The sequence below is a fragment of the Oryzias melastigma genome, linkage group LG5 (genome assembly GCF_002922805.2).
Source record: "Oryzias melastigma strain HK-1 linkage group LG5, ASM292280v2, whole genome shotgun sequence".
In the NCBI taxonomy this organism is placed as follows: Eukaryota; Metazoa; Chordata; class Actinopteri; order Beloniformes; family Adrianichthyidae; genus Oryzias; species Oryzias melastigma.
Window position 1 is genome coordinate 21783267 of NC_050516.1, and position 22201 is coordinate 21805467.

The 22201-nt window shown below is 37.2% G+C and overlaps 1 protein-coding gene across 1 annotated transcript in view; it reads left to right on the forward strand.

The window, feature by feature from the left end:
• si:dkey-238f9.1 (chemokine-like protein TAFA-2) overlaps positions 1 to 21976 on the forward strand; it is a 142987-nt gene extending 121011 nt beyond the window's left edge. The window contains exons 3-5 of the mRNA XM_024270474.2: positions 4717 to 4866; positions 5569 to 5693; positions 19179 to 21976. Coding sequence (XP_024126242.1) covers positions 4717 to 4866; positions 5569 to 5693; positions 19179 to 19190 — 287 coding nt within the window. The 3' untranslated portion in view covers positions 19191 to 21976. The remainder of the gene's footprint in view (positions 1 to 4716; positions 4867 to 5568; positions 5694 to 19178) is intronic.
• The last annotated feature ends 225 nt before the right edge of the window (positions 21977 to 22201 follow it).

A 22201-nucleotide genomic window follows, 5' to 3' on the forward strand; every position in this document is an offset into this window, starting at 1 on the left:
TTTTTTTTTTTTTTTTTTGCGCCAGAGAGGATCTAGAACTTGCAACACATTCTCATTCTTAAGTCGTCACATATTGACATTTGATCCGCATCACTTTTTGACGTTTTGAGTAAATGGCATAAACTTGTATAGCGCTTTTCTACCTACCTCGAAGGCCCCAAGCGCTTTACAATCACAGACCCATTCACACAGTGACACTCTGCTTCCAAGTTGTGTGTCCCCAACTTGTTTTTTTCCTGTGCTGGCTGTTTGTAAAATCAAGGGTGAGCAAACCTCGGGAAACGGTACCGGATGTGCACTGGTCCTTGGGATGCATCCAGTACCGGTACCCTGACCTTAATCTGGGACTGTTTCGGGTCTGATTCAAGCCTGGTTCGGCCTCTGGTACCAGTTTGGGTCCGGTACCACATCTGGACAGGTGTCGCGTTAGAATTAGGGTTCAAGTACCAGGTTTGGGTACCAGTGCGCTACGCGTCAAGGTACTGGACCCAAGGTTCTAGTTCGCGCCTCGGAGGTGGGGACCTGTGATTTAATGGGAACTGCCATTCCGTCAAAAAACAACAACTTGGGGACACCCACAACATCAATTTTTAGCATGGAAAGATCCTATGTGATGACTTTTGGATGAGAATGTGTTGGAACTTAAGGCTTAAAACAAGTTTTCAACTAGATTAAATACATTGTAGTAAATGCATTAGACAGAGCCAGCATACAAAAATCTAAATATAACTGAAGCAAAGTAAGATGTTAGATCATCTCTGGAAATCTTGGTTATATTTCATAATTGTTGACAAAATATAAACATAAAGCTCCCATGTCTTGTTGTACATGGGTCTACATTAACATTAGGGGTGTAGGGGAAAATCGTTTTGCCGATATATCGCAATATTTCGTATGGTCATACTTTAAAATGTTGACATGACGATATTTAATTCATTTTTATGAGCGTCCTTTAGCATCTTTTGTTTTCCACCTAAACACCTGACCACTAGTTGGCAGCACAGCACACTGAGCCTCTTTAACCATTTAACACCCATTGTTTATGATCTTTGATTTACTATAATTTTTTAATTTGATCGTGTTAACGGTTGAAAAGTTACAATATGTTAAACATTTCGTGTTTAAGGGCCATCGGCGACGGCTTAGGTGTTAAAGGGTTAAACAACTCCACACCACAACTAAAACAACAACACGTTCTGTTAAATGTTCAGTCAGCCTCGTGGTTTTGGTTTGTTATGCGATGTACTGCTTAGTTTTAACTTGGGATGGGTACTGAACCGAAACTCTGCCAGGTTGCTGCCAGAATCACAAAGTAAAAAGCGAATTGCGTACTTCGTAGCGGTTCAGAGGAGAACGAGTGAAATAGTGCTGCTGTGCAGTGTTTTTTTAAGGTTCCCATTCAAGCACTGTTCAAGCTCCTAAACTGTTTAAATGCTAGATTTAACAATGTTGGAAATAAACAGCACTTTATTTCCTCAATCATACTTTTCATTTATTAATTTTTTTTCTTGCCCTCAAAAGTATTTTATGATGAAAATCAGACAGTATTGATTGTTCCCTTCAAAAACAAATATTTCTTAATTTACCAAAATAAAAGCACCATGAATTTGCTTGGGTAAAAGGAACTTGTAATAAAATATGGTTTCAGTGATTCATGTTGTGATCATTAAAAAAATGAATTTTGCCATTTTATTACAATGAAAGACGTGTTCATATTAAGGTAGTATGACTAAGTCATACTTTCAACAAAAAAAAAACATTTTTTGTTACTTTCTTAGGACATTTCATGATACGTATCGTATTGCAAGACTCTTGCCAATACGCACCCTTTATTAAGATGTATTATTTGCAAAAAATAGGTATTTTGTAGACAAATCTGTATTTCTTAGTGGTTTGTATCATCAAATGAAGGGTGTTATAGAATACGTCTCTGTGGTACAGAGGAGTCTCTAAATCTGCACTGCTTCTCTGTGTTTTCTCGGTCAGATGACATGCATAACCAGCTGCTGTGCATTAAAAGGGGCTAAATAAAGATTAGTGAAGTTGGTGGGGTCATTTAGTTGAAGCCACTTAATTGGTCAGTAATAATGTTGAAGTGACTGAGCAGTTCATGGCTGCAAATGAGAGAACTGCCACATATTTCCCAGAAATGGGCTTTAACCACATGGCATTGATACTGCACAGCAGAAATGTTTAAATGGTGAAAAAATGAAATTATCCAAAACTGAAAGACATGGTTTTTTTAACATTTTTTATTTTCTTGTTTACTTTTGAGAATAAAAAAAATATGTGTGACATCAATAACTGTATATTTGTAGGAGAAAATGTGCTAGATCGTCACTTTTATTTGAATTTTATTTTTTCAGGTTTAGACCTAACAAAATATGAAGGCAATTTATTGGCATTTTTTTTATTAAAATTAAAAAAATGTTTTAATACATTTTCTTAGAAAGAATTCTATTATAAATTGTAAATATGGCATATTATAAAACTCCTGGAAAAATGTAACTGATTTTAGCTCAAAGCAATTTCTCATCTGGACTGAACTTGATGAGGTCACCTCCAGTTCATTCTGTAGTGCTTAGCTTTTGTAAATACTCCCTAATGTTTGTGTGGAGGTTCACAGTTTTGTCAGGTATTTTGGTAAGCAGTAACACATTTTGAACAATAAATGTTCATTGTCACATGTGAATGTTTTCTCAGATGCATCAGACACATTTCGGCAGTGGGCACCACAATCCTGATATTTCTCAACTGACTCATTATTCAGCGTTCACCTTTGATAATTCATAGTTCACTTGTTAAAGATGTAGCTTTTACCACCACGCTGTTGTTTTACTCCCGTTTGTTTCTTGTTCTCTACACGCACATCATCGCTGTAGGTCAGGTGTGAAACCCTTCTGTGGAAATAACTATTGTGGGAAACATTAGGAGTGATTAATAACTGATAATCTGCTTGGTATTAATGGGCAGCAGTGAGTTTTAAAAGAGAATACTGAAAGGAATCCAATAAATTTGTTATGTAAAATGTATTCTGTGTTGTGGAAGGTACAGGGTTCGGAGGGGAGAGGATGAAGAAAACGTGCAGTTATAGTGACAACAGAACACTGAAGGAGTAAGAATGGAAAATATGTACAGATATAAGGTGATGCCTCACTCTCTCATTTAAGGTCACTTAAAATGTTTCTCGAAAAAAGAAATGCATAAGTTCAAGTGTAAACCTACTGCACACTTGTCAAATGTTTAAGAATGCACCATATGCATTCTTGATGCTACATCACACTAACCAGCACATGTACCTACAGTGGTGCAAAAAGTCAAAGTGGTGCAAATCTTTGGAATCTTGTTCATGTCAGAGGAGGGATCTATCGAACAACCCATGGAGGAGCACACTGAGGGTAAGATAGATGCAGGTTATTGCACCTCAGGTGGTAACGGAACAATGATACAGCCAGATACACAGCGGCGTCTCCAGGAAACCCCGTCTTGTGTAGAGATGCTCTCTAGAGACATTCACGTGAGGAATTTAGAGTACCAGAGAATCTGTGTAAAGTCCAGTCCACGGTCATGAAAGTGAACTCCAATTTTGGCCAACACACCAAAAAGGGACAAACTTGACTTAACGTCCAAAAACAAAACAGATAAAAACCTGCAGGCAGAACCGCCAACTTGATATGGCTTGTTCGAGGGTAGAGAACACAACAAACTAGTGTGTAGGTGAAGGAATGGAGCTTAAATCCTCCAGGATCCAGCTGCAGCGAATGATCAATCAGTGGAGGATGGAGAGTGAGCATATGGCAAGCCATGAGGGCCAAAAAGCTAATAGATCCTGACACTTCAGGCTTTTTCTTTCACAGCTCTATTCCGATATATGAAAGACTTGGTGTCATAGAATTCCAGCCGGGGACAAAACACAATTATTAATTTCTCCCACAAGATCAATGTTCCAATGGTTGGAACTCCCGTGTTGAAAAAAGGACGCTACGCGTCACCACCAAATACAAGAACCTGATTGGGAAAGGTTCTGCTGGTTTCACTATTAAACTGCTTGACTTTTTTATGTAGCAGCGGTGAAGATTTAGCGAGACACAGAGCTAGCATAATCAGACAGGGGATTTGGGGGCGGAGCTACTCAGCTGAGCCTAATGGCCACGCCCACCCAGAGGAGTTTGAAAACAGCTTTTTTTAAAAATAATAAATAAAACACTACTGGGAACGGTTTTTAAAATAAAAAAATTGTCATGGGGGACTTTAACGCTCGTTCAATAGCCACGTATTTTGTACGTAGGGCCCAAAAATTGACTTAAAACCTTGCGTAGCGACGTGTGAATGTGAGAGTTTTGAACATGGAAGCCCAAAACGCAGATATTCAGATTTACACAAACTTTTCACTGAAAGTGGTTACTTGAACTCACATTTCTGAGCCCGGTGTGAATGTAACATGATAAATACATTCACGTATGTAATGTTAGAACTATTTTAAGCCTATATTTTATGAGAAGATCAACATTTTTGAAAGATTTAAACAAAAAAAAACAGAGATTGAACAGCATATATATAAATGAACAGAAATATGTCACAATCTGGTTCTGAGAGGATACATCCTTGTACCTCTTAGATTTCTTTACCTTTTATAATACAGAGTCAAATATCAAAACAAAATGTTGCAGGAGCTCTCGAATGTTTTCTAACCATCAGATGCGTCTGTGTTTCCAGTTCATGTGAAAGCAGGAACCTGTGAGGTTATCGCTGCACACCGATGCTGCAACAAGAACAAGATCGAAGAGCGATCCCAGACCGTCAAGTGCTCCTGCTTCCCTGGACAGGTGGCGGGAACGACGAGAGCGGCCCCATCTTGTGTAGATGGTATGGCAGCCCCCCTCTCATTATGGATTTTGGGAATGATTTCGGGGGAAACGTCTCTACAACTGCCACACTTGTCACTGTACATCCGGTGCCTTTTTTTCCCCATTCAGAGCTTCTCCGTATGAAAGGAAAATGACTCGTTCCTGGGCATTTCATTCACTTAGCCTTATGTCTTGAGGTTACATCAGACAGGTTCCGGAGAGTCGACAGATGCCCAGGTAATTTAGCATCATGTCAGCGGTAGCCCCAGTTACATGTGAATCGATCCGTGTCTTCTCTTTTCAGTGGAGGAGCTCCGACATAGGCTTCCCTCCATGTTGACAGTTCTCTCCTTGCTTTAGAAATGTCAAGGGAAGATGTTTCTACCCTGTAGGCTTTTTTTCAAAGCAGCAGAAGACCTTGACTGGATGTTTTCTCACTCCCGCTATACATGTAAACAGCCACCCTCCTCCGAGTGAACACACCGTTCTCACAACACTCAGCACCTTGACATTCACCTGTGCCCTCTAATTTAGACCCGAAAACACACCAGGGCAGAACTGAAAAGCCCCCACGAATCCAGAAATCAACATGCTCCCCTCAGTCTCTGGGATAGAAGTCAAACGGGCTTTTGCTTCAATAAAGGCTAATGTTTTTAGAGCAGCGTGCTGTTAATTGCTTTTAATATAAATGTTTGCACTCTTCCTGTTTTATTGTCCTCAGCGTCGATAGTCGCTCAGAAGTGGTGGTGTCAGATGCATCCCTGCATGGATGGAGAGGAGTGTAAAGTGCTGCCGGATCTCAAAGGATGGAGCTGCAGTACAGGAAACAAAGTCAAGACAACCAAGGTGGGTGTCAATTTGGAATTCTGCCTCAAAGTCCCACTTAAAGATCATCTTTGGATCTATTTTAAAAGTGTTCCCAGCAGATCAGTCAATGGGATCGCAAATCGAAACAGGAAGTTTTGGAGGCAGTATAGTGCTTGCTCAATCATAGAAGAAGAAAACAGATACAAACTTACATTTCATGTTAGCACAGCAGTGATGCACTGCAGTCTCTGCGTCTTCCTCACTCTACTCCACATCTTTGTCAAGGTAATGTTAACAAGAAAATGGGTGTAATTTTTTCTATCCTCATTTAGAATATCGGTGGATTTTAAGTTTATAGACCAAAAATGTGCAGCACTACTCTCACCAGAACTAAGAACATTTTTAAAGTGTTGGTTAAGCTTCCCAAGTTCTAAGAAAACTCATTAGCTTCAACACCAGAGCTAACAGTTTCACGCAGATTTGCTTTAGAACGGAAAGTCCTGCAGAACTTTGAGGATGGAAAAACTGTGGAGAACATTTTCAGGATTTGTTGTTAAATGATCCAAAACAACAGTGATGTTTAGGTTTTGTTTACTGAAATAAACCTGAAAGTTGACCAAAAAAAACAAAACAAAACAAAACAAAAAAAATCCCCAAAAATATTTTTGCTTACCATTTCTTTAGGTAGTTCAAACAGTGCAGGGATCAGGAACCCAAAAACTTGCGAGCTAATTATGGCTTTTTTTGTGCTAGCATATAGCTTAGCTAGGTCCTTAAACGTTTTGCCGTTTATAGAGTGAAATTGAAAATCATGAACTATAATTATAAAATTCAAATTTCTGTAAACTCATTATACGCTGAGCATTAGTGTACCATATGACGTGAACCTCCACGGGCTGAGCACCATCACATTTTGAGAAAAAAAAAAATGCACATCACTAATCGAAAAATAAAGAATCTATGACTAATCGACTATTAAAATAATCGTTAGTGACATCCCTAGTTCCCAGTGGTCTTTTAATTATGATTTTAGCAACAAAAATCCAGTTCTGAGCCAAATGCTAGCTCATTAAAAAAAAGACATTCATGAATCTATTTTTACAAGTGGATGCATCAGAACTCATTTTGTAGCCAATCGACTGTTGCACCTGTGTGACTTCTACAAGCTTTTTCCAATGGCTTTTTTTTTATCTGCTCCTCATTCACAACAATTTGAACAAAAAAAGGCTGAAACCCTCCCGACAGTTATGTTTTTTTTTTTAAACGTAGCTCCACCCACATTGCTATTATTTGCTTAAAACTCCTGATTTGGTTGAGCTTTAAAAAAAGGATTTTGTCAGCAGACCTTGAACCTAAGGGATGGTGGGATGCTCTGCTGAAAACTTTCCCAAAAGAAGGCCTAAACAACTTCTCCCACACTTCAAAGTTAAAGACAAATAATTCAAGGATCAGTTTATTTTTAGGATCTGTGTGGCTGAGATTTGAGTTCATGAATCCTCTTTGTATTGAGATGCAGACAAAACTTCTACAAATGAGCATAGTCAGTGCTTCATATCAGCAAAGGTTTTATTTGTTAAAATAAAGGCTTAACAGAGCAGCTAAGGCTAAAGTTTTTCCAAAGCACTAAACAGATTCTATAATTGATCCCTGCCTTCCACTTAACAGCTTAAGTTAGTTAACTGGCCATTGAGTTGAACAGTACACTGCAATAAATGAGCAATATGTGTTCCAGAAAAGGGCTTTAGCTTCAAACCAGCTCATGTTTCCCCTTAAATCTAACTGCAAATAGCTAAAATGATCATTTTAATTAAAAGTACATTTAAAAGCTGGCCCAAATCATCAGGAAAACAGAATTTGGGTGTGTTTCTTTAGGGTTCGAGGGCTTGAGTTGTAGTTTTCTAGAGATTAATGGAGCTTGTCTGGTTGTGGTTTAGGTCCCAGGGTGTGGTAGACCCAGAGTGGTGGGTAGGTGAGGAGTGAGGGACACTATAGACCCCCACCCATCCATCACAGTCTACTATTTGACTTACCAAATGCCTGTAGTTGAGCTGCATCCTCCATTATTCATGCATACAGGAGGCCTGGATGAAGCAACACTTTTTATTTTAGTTGGGTTAATAATTCATGCCCCCTCATACAGCCACAGGGAAGCAGAAACACAGGCTCAGACGAGGAGAGGGGGCCTGGTGGGCAGTAGAACCCTTCAGAACCTGAGCTCTATTTTTAATTAGGGAGTCAGTGGAGGTCGCTCCATGCCCATGGCCTTGCTCCCTCCCACAGCGAGCCAGCGAGGGACAACTTGTGTTTGCTAGAAAGCTCTCTACTCCAACTTCTTGGACACTTAACATCCTTCTTAGGAATGAAGAGAGAAAGGGAAAAGAATGGAGCTCACAGCGCTAAGTTTGGGCTTTGGGGTAGTTTGGATTTCATTGGAAATATTCAAAAAGGGAAAACAGCTTGGAATAAAAAATGTTGATAAATTTTTAAACTTATTGATGAGTTCCAGTTAAATTTGACAAAAACAGACATGAATATTAAAAAATGAAGCACAGTCTCATTATCGTACACAATAAAGTGGTCAATTCTATTAAGAAAAAGGGCAGAATAATTAAAGTAAATATAATTTTAATCAAACAAAAGTAACCAAAAGGTGGATTTTAAATTGTTGATCAAAGATTCGTCATTTGCATCATTAGGTTGATGTTTTTGTTGCTTCTGATCATAGGGGAAACTGTACAGGAAATGGCTGCTCACAACCTGATGTTTACAGGTGCAGTTACAGAAAATAAATGGCAGCTATTAGTTTCCATGTGAGCTCACTCAAAGGGTTTGTGCTTACAGCAGGTTTTATTAGAGAGTTAAATCGGACACAAACAATACTTTATCAGTGACGTGCGGTGAGATTCACGGCGGTTGAGGCTCTGACGTCATCACTCAGATTTAAAAACATGAACCCTACAGAGCACCCTATTCAACATGTGGTTGACAACAGTTAAAGTGTGCTCTTTAAAATTTCGTTTTTTTTCTTTCGTTTACAAAGTGTAGCACAGAAAAGAAATCATCAGAATTGTTATTATTGACTTACTTTTACTTATGAATAAAGTCCATCCACTGCTCCTTGTGATGAAACACATTAATAACCTGTTTGTAGAAGTCTTCCTTTTCCTTCTTCAGTTTTCAAGTCTCAGTGGAGATCACTTCCAGTGACGAGTCTCCACAAATTCCTGATTTTAGACACAAAGTCTTGCATTTAGAAAATGATGCTAAGAAATATTAAGGAATACCTGAACGGCTGCACTTTATGGAGGACCTGAAGAGACAAACTGAAATAAAAATTATTAAATACAGGTATAATTATTTATTTAAAATTGGAGTTAAACAAATAAAATTGGAAAACAATAAAAAAAAATGTGTAAATACAAACTTTTTTGACTGCATCTCACTGAAGCTTATGCTACGGTCACAAATACAACTGGGGAAGCAAGAATCTTTCCATGCCGCCACTTAATTTTTTGTTGTAATTCTTGGCATGGTTATGTATGTAGACGGTGGCAAGCGTGCAGAAGCGCCGCTTTTTATATTCCCCCGGACTACTGGGCGGCTGATGGCACTTCATACGGACGGCAGAGACATTTGCACAATGTCCAGTCACAGCTGCTGCGATCCGCCCTGTGGCGGTCCAGCTGTCGCCCAATTTTGTAATGGCGTCACCCCTTCCTATCACTGGACTGTCACTGCACAACTTCAAAATGTGCCGGGCGGCCACTGACGTCAATTTTTTGAGAAAAATCGTCTGGTTGCCATAAAACGGGTGGACAAGCTACGGCCAGAGAACCCGCCAAACTATTCGATCTGCCCTGCCAAATGAAATAAACTATGATGATAGTGTTTTATTTTCTAGTGTCTCCCCATAGTTGAAGCACTATCAATAAATTTACCTTTGTTTAGATGCAGAAAATTTTTTAGGCATTCCTGAGGTGTTGGAATAATTTTTTTTTAAACATTCACATGGATTTTCCAAGTCTGACCGTCATTTTTCCCATCATTCCAACACAATGTTTTCTCCCTGAAATCAACCTATTGATGCAATTGGCACTAAAATGAGAACAAATTCACAGTTTTTAAATAAAAGCTCAAAAGTGTTCAGTTCTAAAATATATACATTTATTTACAATCAAAACTGAAGCACTTTTTTGTCCGGATCTCATGCCACTCCTCTCTCTTATGAGGTGGATTACCAAAATATGCCACACATTTTTTTCCTGGTACGGCCCTTCCGTCAAACTCTAGAACCCTTTGTGACCCACGAGTCAAAAAGTTTGTCCAACTTTACCGTAAAACATAATCTTTTTCTGAAAATCTCTGTGACCATCACACAGTGTGTAAAAATGCCAGCAGGCAGCCACCGCCGGAATTTTCTGAAAAAGGTACGTTTAGGTCGCCATGCTGTGGCATTCTAGGATATGTGACAGAGATCCCTCCTATGAAAGAAAATCTAAACCTTTATTCAATATTGTTTTAATAAAAATGCATTTTTATATGATGGAAATGTGTGTCTATATATCATTATTTTTCATGTAATTATTCAATTTGTAAATGTTATTTTTGCATAGTTTTGATGTCAGAATAATAAAATCTAAATGTTTTCCTTGCTTTACATTACATACATTTCTCATTCAGCAATATTATTCTTTTGTTGTTTTGGTGGCATTGTTGGTGAAATATGAGGGCATGCTTTCACCCAACAATGAATTCGCATCAGTAAATCAGGTGTCTTAAGGCCCTCAAGCCTCGGCTTGGACAAACAAGTTGGTTTCATCTTTCTCCGCATGTTCCAGGAGCTGCTAGTTTTATAGTCTTCTAATATCAAGAATTATAACCCTGCCAGCGCCTGCTTTTCGCTTCCTATCAATCAGAACACATAGGGCAAAAGAACCACAGAGCCCCTGCACTTGACAGATGTTATGAAGCTTGGAGAGAGTATTAAAGTTTTTTGATAGATTGCTGTCTGAGAAAGATTTCTATTTGAGAAATAATGAAAATATGTCTGACATTTGCAGCACCCAAACTGCATGAAAGATATTCTACTGTAGTTGCAAAGGCAGTCTGAAAACAAAATGTCTAATGTCTTAGTTAAAACGAAAGATAATTTTTAACCAATTAAAACATAAAATACTTTAACCTATTTTACAGCCTTTTAGGTGTTTTTTTTTTTCTTTACAAATGAATGTGTGGCCTTTTAGAAATGCGAACCAACCACATACAAGAGAAAATAAAATGTGTTTAGATTACTGAAGCTTTCTTACTGCCTTACAAAGGTGCATATTTGTAAGGAGCATATCCTTCTGGGATGCTGGGTTTGACAGTAGTTTCAGTAAAAAAATATGGTAAAACTTTACAATTGATAAACAACTTTTCCCTTTCGGCATTCACTCACTTCCTTTCTCCTCCAGTGAGTATGGAGGCTGCTGTAACGGTCCTCCACTGTGAATCTGCTCGCCACATTTAACTGAATCTGAAAACTATAAGCATACAAACGGACATCTTCAAGGTTGCAGCATCATTTTGTGTCAGCCAAAGTACAAGATCCAATCTGAAGGCCAACTTCTACACAACTGAGAATAGCAGAGACAGTCGGCACAGTGGGAATCCTCAACACGCCAGCACTTAAGAACTGTAGTTTTCTTCATTTTTGAGGTCAAGGTCTGTAGGACGAAGTAGCTGACGGCTTTCATCCTACACAATCTGGAACAGGATGCACAAAAGATGCTCTCAAGACCTAAGCAGAGAAACAAAAAATAGTTTAATTCTGCAGCGGACAATACAAAGTGGAAAACAATTCTGGTGGAGGGAGTATGATGGTGGTGGGCATCGACTTGTCAATGCTGATAGAACAAAAACAGGTCCGTTAATGGCAATCCAAATATCTATAGTCTCATCAAGCTTGTTTTTTTAAAATGACTACTATTTTGCCCCAACGCCTTTTTTTGTATTACATGATCGGCCATTGCATCAATCGTATCGGGTCCCTACAGCAATCGTGTGGTCTAGACTCTAGTTCATACTAAGGTTAGCCGGCTTTACTTGCGACTGTCCGTGACAATTGCGACAAACATCTTACGTTTCATTTAGACTTTTGAAATGTCTGCAGCATTTCAGTGGTGATAAATAAAAAGTGATATATCTTTAAGATTCTTTTTTTCTGTGTAAAGGTTGTTCTTCTGAAGATGCTTACATCTATAGAAATACATTTGTGGTGAAGTAATGGTGCAGACTAGACAAGGTAGTCGGTTGATCAGGTTTTTTTTTTTTTTTTTTTGTATTTTAAAAGCATTAACATATCTATGGAAAACTATTAGGGCCATGAGAAAAAAAGACATGTAAAACTTCTGACTTTAATCTAGAAATTCTGACTTTAATCTCAGAATTTTGAATGTGATCTCAGAATTCTGACTTTTTTTAATCTCAGAATTCTGTCTTTTTTCCCCAAAATCTTTACCTTAAAGTCATTATTCTGACTTTAAACTCATATTTTTCCATGCCCCCCATTTTTTCTACATGGCTCTAATCCTCTTCCGTACATATCAAATTACTATACTTAAAAATAAAACAAAGTTAAATTTGTAATGATTTGCCACCTGTTCAACATCTTAACCGAATCTAGCTGAAGTTATAGCCGCATTAGAGAGCAAAAATGCAGTGAAAATATCTTGTTATTTGTTTTTTAAGAGCTGAATGAGAATGAAATAATGTGTCTTGTACAATTGCAAGAGAAAGCATGTGAACTCTTTGGGAGTGCCTCCTTTTCTGTATGAAATGGACTCACTGGTCACCAAAAAAAAAAAAAATCCACATGAAACCAACATGTTGAAGAAACGACACACAAACACACTGAAATGAGGGGGGTAGATGCAGGGTGTGAGGCCCTCAGGCTGTGACCCCTCCAAACTAGGAGAGGGGCTTCAGTAGATGTCAAGAAAAACATCAGAGATTCGTAGCATGCAGAGTTCAGTCTTAGGGATGACTAAGATGCTGCAAAGAACCCTCCGGCTCTCAGACCTCTGGAACCTGATCCCCAACTGTGGGAGAAGCCAGTGAGTTTAGGGAAACACTTCCTGCTTAAGTCAGTCCAAATTTACAAATGACTTTGGAAATACTTGATAAATGTTTCATACATATTTTTTTTCTAAGGTTAGAGGTTAATATAAGCTGTTGTACTACCTCATACCTGTTGAGCTTAGTTCAACCACTTTGGATTAGCTCCTCAAAAGCTGAATGTAACAACTTGTAGGACATTTGTCTCATGGATCTATGTTCTGATAAATAGGCCCAAACTGTAATTTAGTGGCTCTGAAGCCACTTTGAAGCTAAATTAGACTTTTCGAGCGTCATATTTAGAGTTAACGTGGCATTTAAAAATAAAAGATTTCTAAAAATGACATTTTAAACACCAAATTACATTCAATAAAATTAATGTACCTCTCAACTCAAACTGATATAGCATTTTTAGTCGATTACTATTCTCTTTTTCTGCAAATGTTTTTCCTTCCCTGCCCCTGAGACTCCACCCCTTGGGGGTTTGAAACAGTGCAACCTGTTTGATATTGTAAGAATCGAGAGAAAACAGACAGTAAAAATAAAATAGTGTTAAAAGACTAAACATGCCAAATCAGTTTGACTTGTGTCTTAAAATGCAAATTTTCTCCCTTTGTTTATTCTTAAAATGTTTAATTTTTCATTGTCAAGTTTTAGTTTCTATGCAATGTTTAGCTGGGGTAATTATAACGTAATTTCAGCACTCATAAGTCCCAAACTTAACTTCTTAGCTTATTCTATAAGAATATTTTTTGAATATATAAAAAAAGATTGAAAATTAAATCCAGTCCACACAAGTTGAGTCCATTCCACACTTAGAATTTTATTCGGAAACTTCCAAATTTTGCAATGATGATCTTAATAAACCAGTTCTGTCTTTGTCTGTTAGACCTTACGGTCATGTCTATTTAAAAAGTGATGATAGTTACTCTTCGGTGATGTAATACACTGACACAGAAATTGAAAGAAAACACCAAAGAATGGCTAGGAGCAAAACATTTGACAACTGTACACTAAAATAGCCATCTATGAGATTTTCTGTTGAGCATCAGTGAAAGGAGCTGAAACATACCATTTGAAAAAAGCACCTTTCCAACCAGATGTTTTCTGAGCAGCGCCCTCTAGAGGAAAGAGCCCAAATCTTAATCTGCCAGAGAATAATTTCATTACGATGGCCCTGAAGTGCAAATAACATAAAAAAACTCAACACAAAAACATATCAAGGATTACATTAGAAAGGCAAAAAAAAATAAAAAAACAAAAAAGCATTACATCTTAGAAATTAAAACAAAATTCCAGAGGCCCAAAAGAAAAAAAATCAGAAAAAATATTTCCATAGATCAAAATAAAATACTAAAAAAAGGAAAAATAATGAGGAACCGTAAAAGGGAGGTATGGGATGTCACTGATTGGATGACGTTATTTGACTTTTAAAGAAGAGGGAAATTTTTTTTCCCAAACTGTGGGAAAGAATTGATTGAGCAATCACCAAACTGCGGCCAAAAGCTTAAAAAAAATCTGTCGGAAGGTTTTATCTTGAAAATAACTTCATGATAAAAAAGTGAAAAAAACATAATCAAAGAATCAGTGACGTCCCATAGTACTTATATTTTATGGTTTCTTCTTTTTTCTCATTTTTTAACATTTCATTTTTAATCTGGAAATTACATTTGTTTTTGGAAACATTTCATTTTTATTTTGTTCCAACTTTTGAAATTACATTTATTTTTTTTAATTATCCTTTAGTTTCTTGAATTTTGTTTTGATTTATAAAATATTTTTTTACTGCATTAAATGATTAGTTGATGTAATTTGCACTTCAGAGCCATAGTTGTTGATATGATGATTGCAGGAACTATCTCAAATTAATGTTTTGTTTTTCCCAATGAATTAAAAAAAATGTTTAAGATAAATCTTTTAGATGAAAAAATATCAGTTCACTTACTTTTTATGAAGTTTTTGCTCTGTTTTGCTGGTATTTTAGTGATCACTGTGTGGTTTTCTTTCAGTAACAGATGGCTATCAGAAATATCCATTTCCGCACAATTAAAAACTGGCAGTTGGTATGATACCTACATTTACATGTAAAACTATTTTCCTGTCATTGCCATTTTCTTCATTCTCTTCTCTGCTGGAAGACCGTCCTAATCAGCTTGTGTGGCTCACGTCTCTGAATAAAATCATTGGTGCGTTTCTTTGCTCTCAGTCAAAACAGGACATCAATAAAAGTGCAACGAAAGGAAGGAAACGTTCTCAAGTTTTAATCAACTGTTAACTTCAAAAGCAGATGAATCATCCAAGTGTGAGAAACATTACAGACAAATTATTTATTAGGATGTGTAAAAACCTAAAACAGTCTTCAGTTCATCTCACAGTAAGCCTAAAATATTCTGTGATCAATCAAACATTGTTAAATGAATGAGTCTTTTGGAGTTAAGTTCATGGGAAAAGATTGTTTGTCTGACCAGTCAGGTGTGATATTTTATTTTGAAGCAACTTGAGCGTCAGAGGAAGGATTTTAGCTTTTTTTCCCTGAAATATCTTGTATTTAACGACAGGTTTCAAAGTTCCAGCCTTAAAAGACACATGCATGGAAAGTGTTAATTCTTCTTTCATTCTTAATTCTTGTATTTATATATTATTTGATGTTCCAGTTATTTAATAATGCACCGACAAAGCAATTCAAACTACAAAATAGAATAAAAGAAATCTAACTGCCCTACAAGTGATTATTCGTGGCAATTTTAAAAAATGTACTTATGAAATGTTATTATCATATAAATATGTTTCCTGAGTCAGGTGACTGTGATCTCAAATTTCTACAGTCAGAGCAGCAGGGAGATGAAATCATTCTCATATCGTCTGTCACATTGTGATTTCTGGAAATTGCCACCTGGAAGTGAAAATTAAAATGAGGCTCCCCAAATAGTGATGGCAGTGTCATCATTTGCAGCTAAAAAAATGAAAAAAAAAAAAATACACTTTTAGAGTTGTTTTTTTTTTTTTTTTGACTGCATGGCTCAGAAAACTGTAAGTATGTGTCAATGACATGCAGATTCATCTGGCAGGACCCCACCAACTGCTCACTGACTGACAGCAACGTGCTGAGATTTAGACAGCAACACCTGTTTTGATTTGAATCTCTCTGTGTTTGTGTCGTACGTGCGTGCGCTTTAACATTCTTTTTATGGAAATACTTCAAAATTGTTCCAGCTTTTAATGGGATGTAACAAAAAACAAGAGCATCATGGGATTTTTTTGGAGAAATATTTAGTAAGAAATGAGATGATGAAAAAAACAAATACATTTGCGTTCAGTATTGTGGAAAATTTTAGTTTGTTTGAAAAAATGCTGTAAATACGTAAAGATTGCACAGATGGGCGTGGTAATCATTCAACGTCATCAATCAGCAAAATGAAGTGAATGAGCGAAAGAGAAAGTTATATTTAGTGGGACGTTCCTGGGGCAAGGTGACATTTGTTACTATCGTGTTCACTTGAGTTCCCTTAAAGGGAAACCAAACTCTAAATCTTTTTTTTTTTTTTTTTTGGTGTTTACCTTTATGGATGGGGCTTTAAAGTGCTTCTGACTATTGTTCCTCAACAAATTTTTGACAATTTAAAACAAACTTGTATATTTCTAAAAATAATGGTCAATTATATGTCTGTATGTCTAAAACCATCTGTGTGCTGCCCCCAACAGGTTGTATTGAAGTATTACAGTTGAATTTCGTGATTGGTCTAACCATGCAATTCAGGTTCCACATGGAATCAACCTCCCACTGTCCTGTTTGGTTACCCTTTAAGTTAACCTCTACCCATAATATTTCCTTATTTTCTGCTTAGGCTATGGTCACATATCCAAAATTGTGACCTAAATGCAGATTTTTTCTGCAAAATTTGACAGCGTTCTCTAAAAGTTGATATCGGTCAGTGGCCGCCCAGGTACATTTGAACGTCATATGGTGGCAGTCCAGTGACAGGTAGGTGGCTTGAAAGCAGCAGGATGAAAATTGACTGGGAGGGTCTCCAAGGTCCCCAAAATCATTTGGTGATCAGTTGATTTCAGAGTGATTCCTTGCAACCAGCCCAATGCCCCCACACTGCTGTCCTACCACCGCTATCCGAAAGTTAGAAATTATACGGAAGCAGTGTGGGCACTCGACGAGCTCTGTTGGCATGGTGATGACCAGACGTCAATCTGACCAGCCCAGCCACTGTGGGTCCAAATGGGGAGACTGCATTGATGCAGCACAAAATGGCATTAATAGCACCACAGTGACTGAGACCTATATTCCTGAATGGTGGTTGATGCTGAGAACACCAAAAAGACAGAACATTGTGCTTGTTACACTACTTATAGAAGAAGAGCAATGCGTGCAAAAAGATCAAAGAAGAAGAAGAAATTGTTTAGTGAGGCTGTGGTTGCAGTTCAGAATGTTGTTTGGACAGTGTTCAATATCTGAGTTGTAAATGACCTGTAGTGCAGAATCCCCCGCTTTTTATATTCCTCCGGGGCTACTGGGAAGCTGGCAGTCAATGGCAAAAACCACCACCATCAGGGGACATTTATCGTCCAGTCAGAGCTGCTGCCTGTTGGCGATCCGGCTGCCACCGTCCTGTAGCTGCCCAGCTGTTGCCTAATTTCGTAATGGCATTGTCCCCACCTGACAGCCACCTGACTGCTGCTGTCTACATTCATGACCATGCCAAGGACGTCTTAAAAATCGGGCAGCGGCGTGAAATCTTGAGGTGCTTTCCCACCGTGCAGTGGCAGTTGTATTTGATTGATTATTTATTTAAGACATAGACAGCATGTATTGATAAAACATTTAAAATTGCAAATATATAAGATTATAGCCTTTAAGGCTAATTTCCATCTTTAGTCCCTATAAAAAAGGTTGAGGGTCTCTAGTAAAAGGACAAGTTAAATCAATAGAGAAAGGATAAAAGAAGTCAGACAACAGCAGAAACAGAAACAACAGATGGAGTTGTCAATAGAAAAACACAACAACAAATTCATAAAACAGAAGCAACTATTAAGAAAAAATGAAACAAAAAATAGGTAAACAGACTTGACAGAAAAAAAAAAAAACATAGCAAGAAGACAATAAAAACCAAACAAACAATGGCGCTGTTTGTGACCGTAGCTTTACCTGCTTTCTGCTCACTTCATGATTTTGTCAAATGCCTGTTAAGCCATTTGGCAACCATTTTGAATAATCAGTTAAAACTATTTTGACTAAAAAAAGATTGTTTTTTTTCTCTCTTTTGCGGTTGCTTAGTCAATAAATATACAAATAAATAAATAAATAAACCCATCATTCTTTTGTGGAGGTTTGAGGAGAGGCTATAAAAGCAGAATTGTTTGTTCAGTTGGAGGACGTGTGTGTGACTCAGATTCAACATAGGGGAAGACTCTTTCCAATGAAAATAAAACCCTTTTTGCTCCAAAAAGACTCAGTCTGGTCACAGTTGCTCTGTTTTTACACCTATTGCCTTTTAAACAGCATCAGTTCTTTCAGGTAAACTTGCTCACAGTTTTTGAAGGAACTCTGCTGATTTGATTTAGATTCTTTAATGACTCACTTTGAATTTTGTATATTAATAAAAGTGAACAATCATTATTCATATTTGTGAAAGCTATAGTATGACATTTGTGATCATTACTTTAAATCATTTGTCATTATTTTGTGTTAGGACACAAATAATAAGCAGGTCACAATCCTTTATGATTAATCATTTATTTGATTTATTTATCTGGAGTACAAGATGGTGTTTTAACATTTTGGGAAGATTAAGGATTTTAGCCAAATAGGACCAGAAGTTTAGCAATTTGAAAAAATTTGTACAGGAGACTTTTTAAAAATGTTAAAAAGGAATAATAATAAAACAAATAGGTCATTGTTTGAATATATCAAGAGTTAAATGCAACAGAAATAGTTGGTTTTTACCTTTATTTTGGCATAAATTTACGTAAAGTACGGAAAACACAAATTATATCAGTTGAGATGGATGTAGTGGACCTTTCTGTCCAGAGTTAACCGCTTCACGTCTGAATTTATTTCAAATTATATAAAAATTAAGATGCTAAGTGAAGTGCTTAAACGGTGCATTGTAAATTAGTATGGTATACAATATGGTATGAAGGGGTTAAATATTTTAGATTGCTGCTTTGAAACACTTCTTAATCTGATCCAAACTCACAGATTCCACAAATTTAAGATAAAGAAAAGCAAAGCTGGTTTTACTCATAACTGTAAAGCTCTTTGAACAAAACGTGTTGACATTATCTAAAAACAAGTGACTTGACCGCATGCAAAATCCATCAGAACTTTTTCTGATACTTAATAAGACTATTTTGAAATATAACAAATGTTTTGTTATTCTTTTTTCCAGCTTCTATAATGTAATTTTTTCTTGCTTTTAGGTCACCCGATAGTCGTGTGTTTCAAGGACAGCCTTTTGTGGACCAGAATGGAGTATCTTGGGCCGACACAGTGGGATACTGGGATATGGTGTGATTTTTGTGATTGGTGGAAACAAGGGACCAACCAGGACAGTAATCACAGACATTCCAGTGAACAACAGGAGGAGCAGCACCACCAGGGAGCTTCATTGGAAACTACATAACCAAACAGATTCCTAGCTTTTACATTTATTTTCAACAGTAGCTGTGTCTAAGCTCTTCTGGCCGTCAGATTTCTTATTGTAATATAGTTCTATTCCTGTGGACAAGAAGACTCAATCATGAAGTTATTTATTGACTTAAAGATCCTGGATTACCCTGAGGGGGCATAAAAAAATCACTCATAAAGCAGAACTATGTGATGTGAAACTTTTGTGTCATTCTTTTTGCCCATATGCTCTTGGACTCCTGATGCAGAACTGTGTGGAAGATCTTGTGAGGTCATCAGCATTTTTATTCACTTCAGTCTTATGGCGCAGATTTTCTTTTTTATTTATTTTGCTTTTTCGTTGGTTTGATACATTCTGCGGCTCCTTTTCTTTCTATCTTTAAGAGGACAACTCCTTTTTAAACACAACAGACGATGCCACTAAGATAAAATGCAAAGATGTGATCATATCTGACCACAGGTTATTGGGGACTTCTGTTTGAATTGTATTGTTTTGTTTCTTACACCTGGAAACAATAATTCATTGCAAATGTCAGTATTATCTTAATAAACCTAACTCAGTGAATATTGCTGTTAAGTAAAATGTGGGGTTTCTCTTTGAATGTGTGTTCCTGAGTTGGTCAGTGTGTGATCTAGTCACAGCAAAACAGGTATAAAACATACAAATCCAGTTATTCAGGTCCTGTCATCACAGGATTCTGATTATTTGGTCAACTGGACTTAAGAGGTTGATCAAGAAGATGTTGAGCTTCTTATTCAAGTACCTTCTTCAAGTCCAACTGCTGATGGGGATTACTTTATTTGAGGGGGGGCCTGGCTGCAGACAAGATGCCGCCCAGAGATCAATTGCTGGAAGAAGAAATTCCACAAGATTTCAGAATTGTACCTTTTATTACATCTTTTCTATGTTAGTAAATGGTTTAGTGTTCAAAATGAGCTTAAAATTGGCAAAAACATGGGTTATCGTTTCATTCCTTTCAAAATTATTGTGAACAAAAGTGTTGAGATTTGTAAAACTGTAACACTTTTACACCGTAGCTTTATCTCCAGTGTTTTCATTGCTTTGACTACTGTAACTTTTCAACCCAATTAATGTAAATGAGATTTTTCTGTTGTAGAGAAAAGCAGCTTTGCAGCAGTATGATATTCTTTATATCAGTAATGTGTTGGATTCTAGCTAAAAACTGCTTTAGAGTGTGCATACTCTCGATAAACACATATTATTTCACTGGACAAAACAAGGTCTTGACGTCACCCATAGAAACTGCCTGACCTCCGTCCCTCGCATAACGAGGCCAAAGCCCGTCACCGTGGTTTCCTGTTCGTCTGCTGCCATTTCGTGACCCATCGACAGTGATTGGTCCGTGTCGGTCTGAGTCACGTTTTTAAAGGAACTACTGATGCCAATAATGAGTGAGTTTGTTGGAGGTCCACACCCCTTCCACTGAACACAGACTCGGGAGAATCAAACATTTGAGGCGGGGTCAGCGGGCACCACATGCTTTTACTGAGGCATCTGATTGGTCTGTTTATAACTTGAATAACTTGCAATAAAGAACAAATATCTTCAAAAAATAGGATTAGAAAGAAGATGTTAAGAAGAAAGTATCAGAGCAAGAATAATTAATAAATCACTGAGAAATTAACTTGTAGAAGTCCATGGGATTTTGACCTTCTTGGAAGGTACTTCCTATTAGCTGATTTACTTTGATGGTATAAGAAGTTCTGGTATGTCAAAGGGATAGTAGGTATTGACAGAGACATCTACAGTGTGAAAGATATAAAAATTAAAATTTGGGGGAAAAAACTTTTTTGGTTGCCAGTAAAATTAGTCTTTTTCAACCACAATGCATTTTCTAAGAACTGTAGGGAGCATGAACTTCCAGTTCCGGCTAACAATGCCTTGGAGCTATCTTGTCTGCAGCCAGATTCTCATTTTAGAGAAGCCGCAAAAAGTTAAATAACTAAATGTCTTGTGTACAGATACAAAAGTGCTTATCAGAATGGTTGGTTAATGTCTTATTACTTGATGCGACTCTGAGGTGATGCCACTCAGTGGTTTATTGGTCGCATGTGGCGCCTGCGGCACGCTAGGGTCTCATTCACAGCTGCAGCACACGAACAACAATCCCGAACAACTGTCAGTGTATCCTGAGTTCCTTATCAGCAGTTTGAACTGAAGTAGTAACTGAGATGAGCAGATAGACGACTTTTAGATATATCTTTAAAGTTCCCTTAGAAGCATAATCCTTGAAAAAATAAAGGAGCTGATTTTAATTGTTTTATTTTGATTGAACTAAAAAAAAAGTATGCATTTTATTTCATTATTTTTCCATTTAAAAAAATTACCACTTTACAAGAATTTGAAGTCTGCTTTTAGAACCTGTTTTTGCCTTTTCTAGATTTCATTTAAAGAAGGAAACCCTCTTCTTCTGGATAAATATGCTGTGAGAGAAACAAGAAAATGGAAAAATGAAAGAGTAAAACTTAACTTGTGACCTTGCCAACTATACAACTCAGAGGAATCCAAGGACAACCAACATTTCTATCCACTCTGATATGTGTAATAAAGTCATTATCATTACCAGAATCAATGTGGAGCTCTATTTCCTTCTCTGTGGAAGCTAAGTAGGTTTAAAGTCAGCATGATGAGAGGCAGGAAACAGCTGGGACTTTATTTATGTTTACCTGCATATGAGAAACCCCATAGAGACAAGAAATTACAGTACAGAACACAGCAAGCCATTCTCCCATATGACAAAAGGAAGCATTTTGGTATGTAATATCCATTGTCACGTTTATGATTATGGGATTA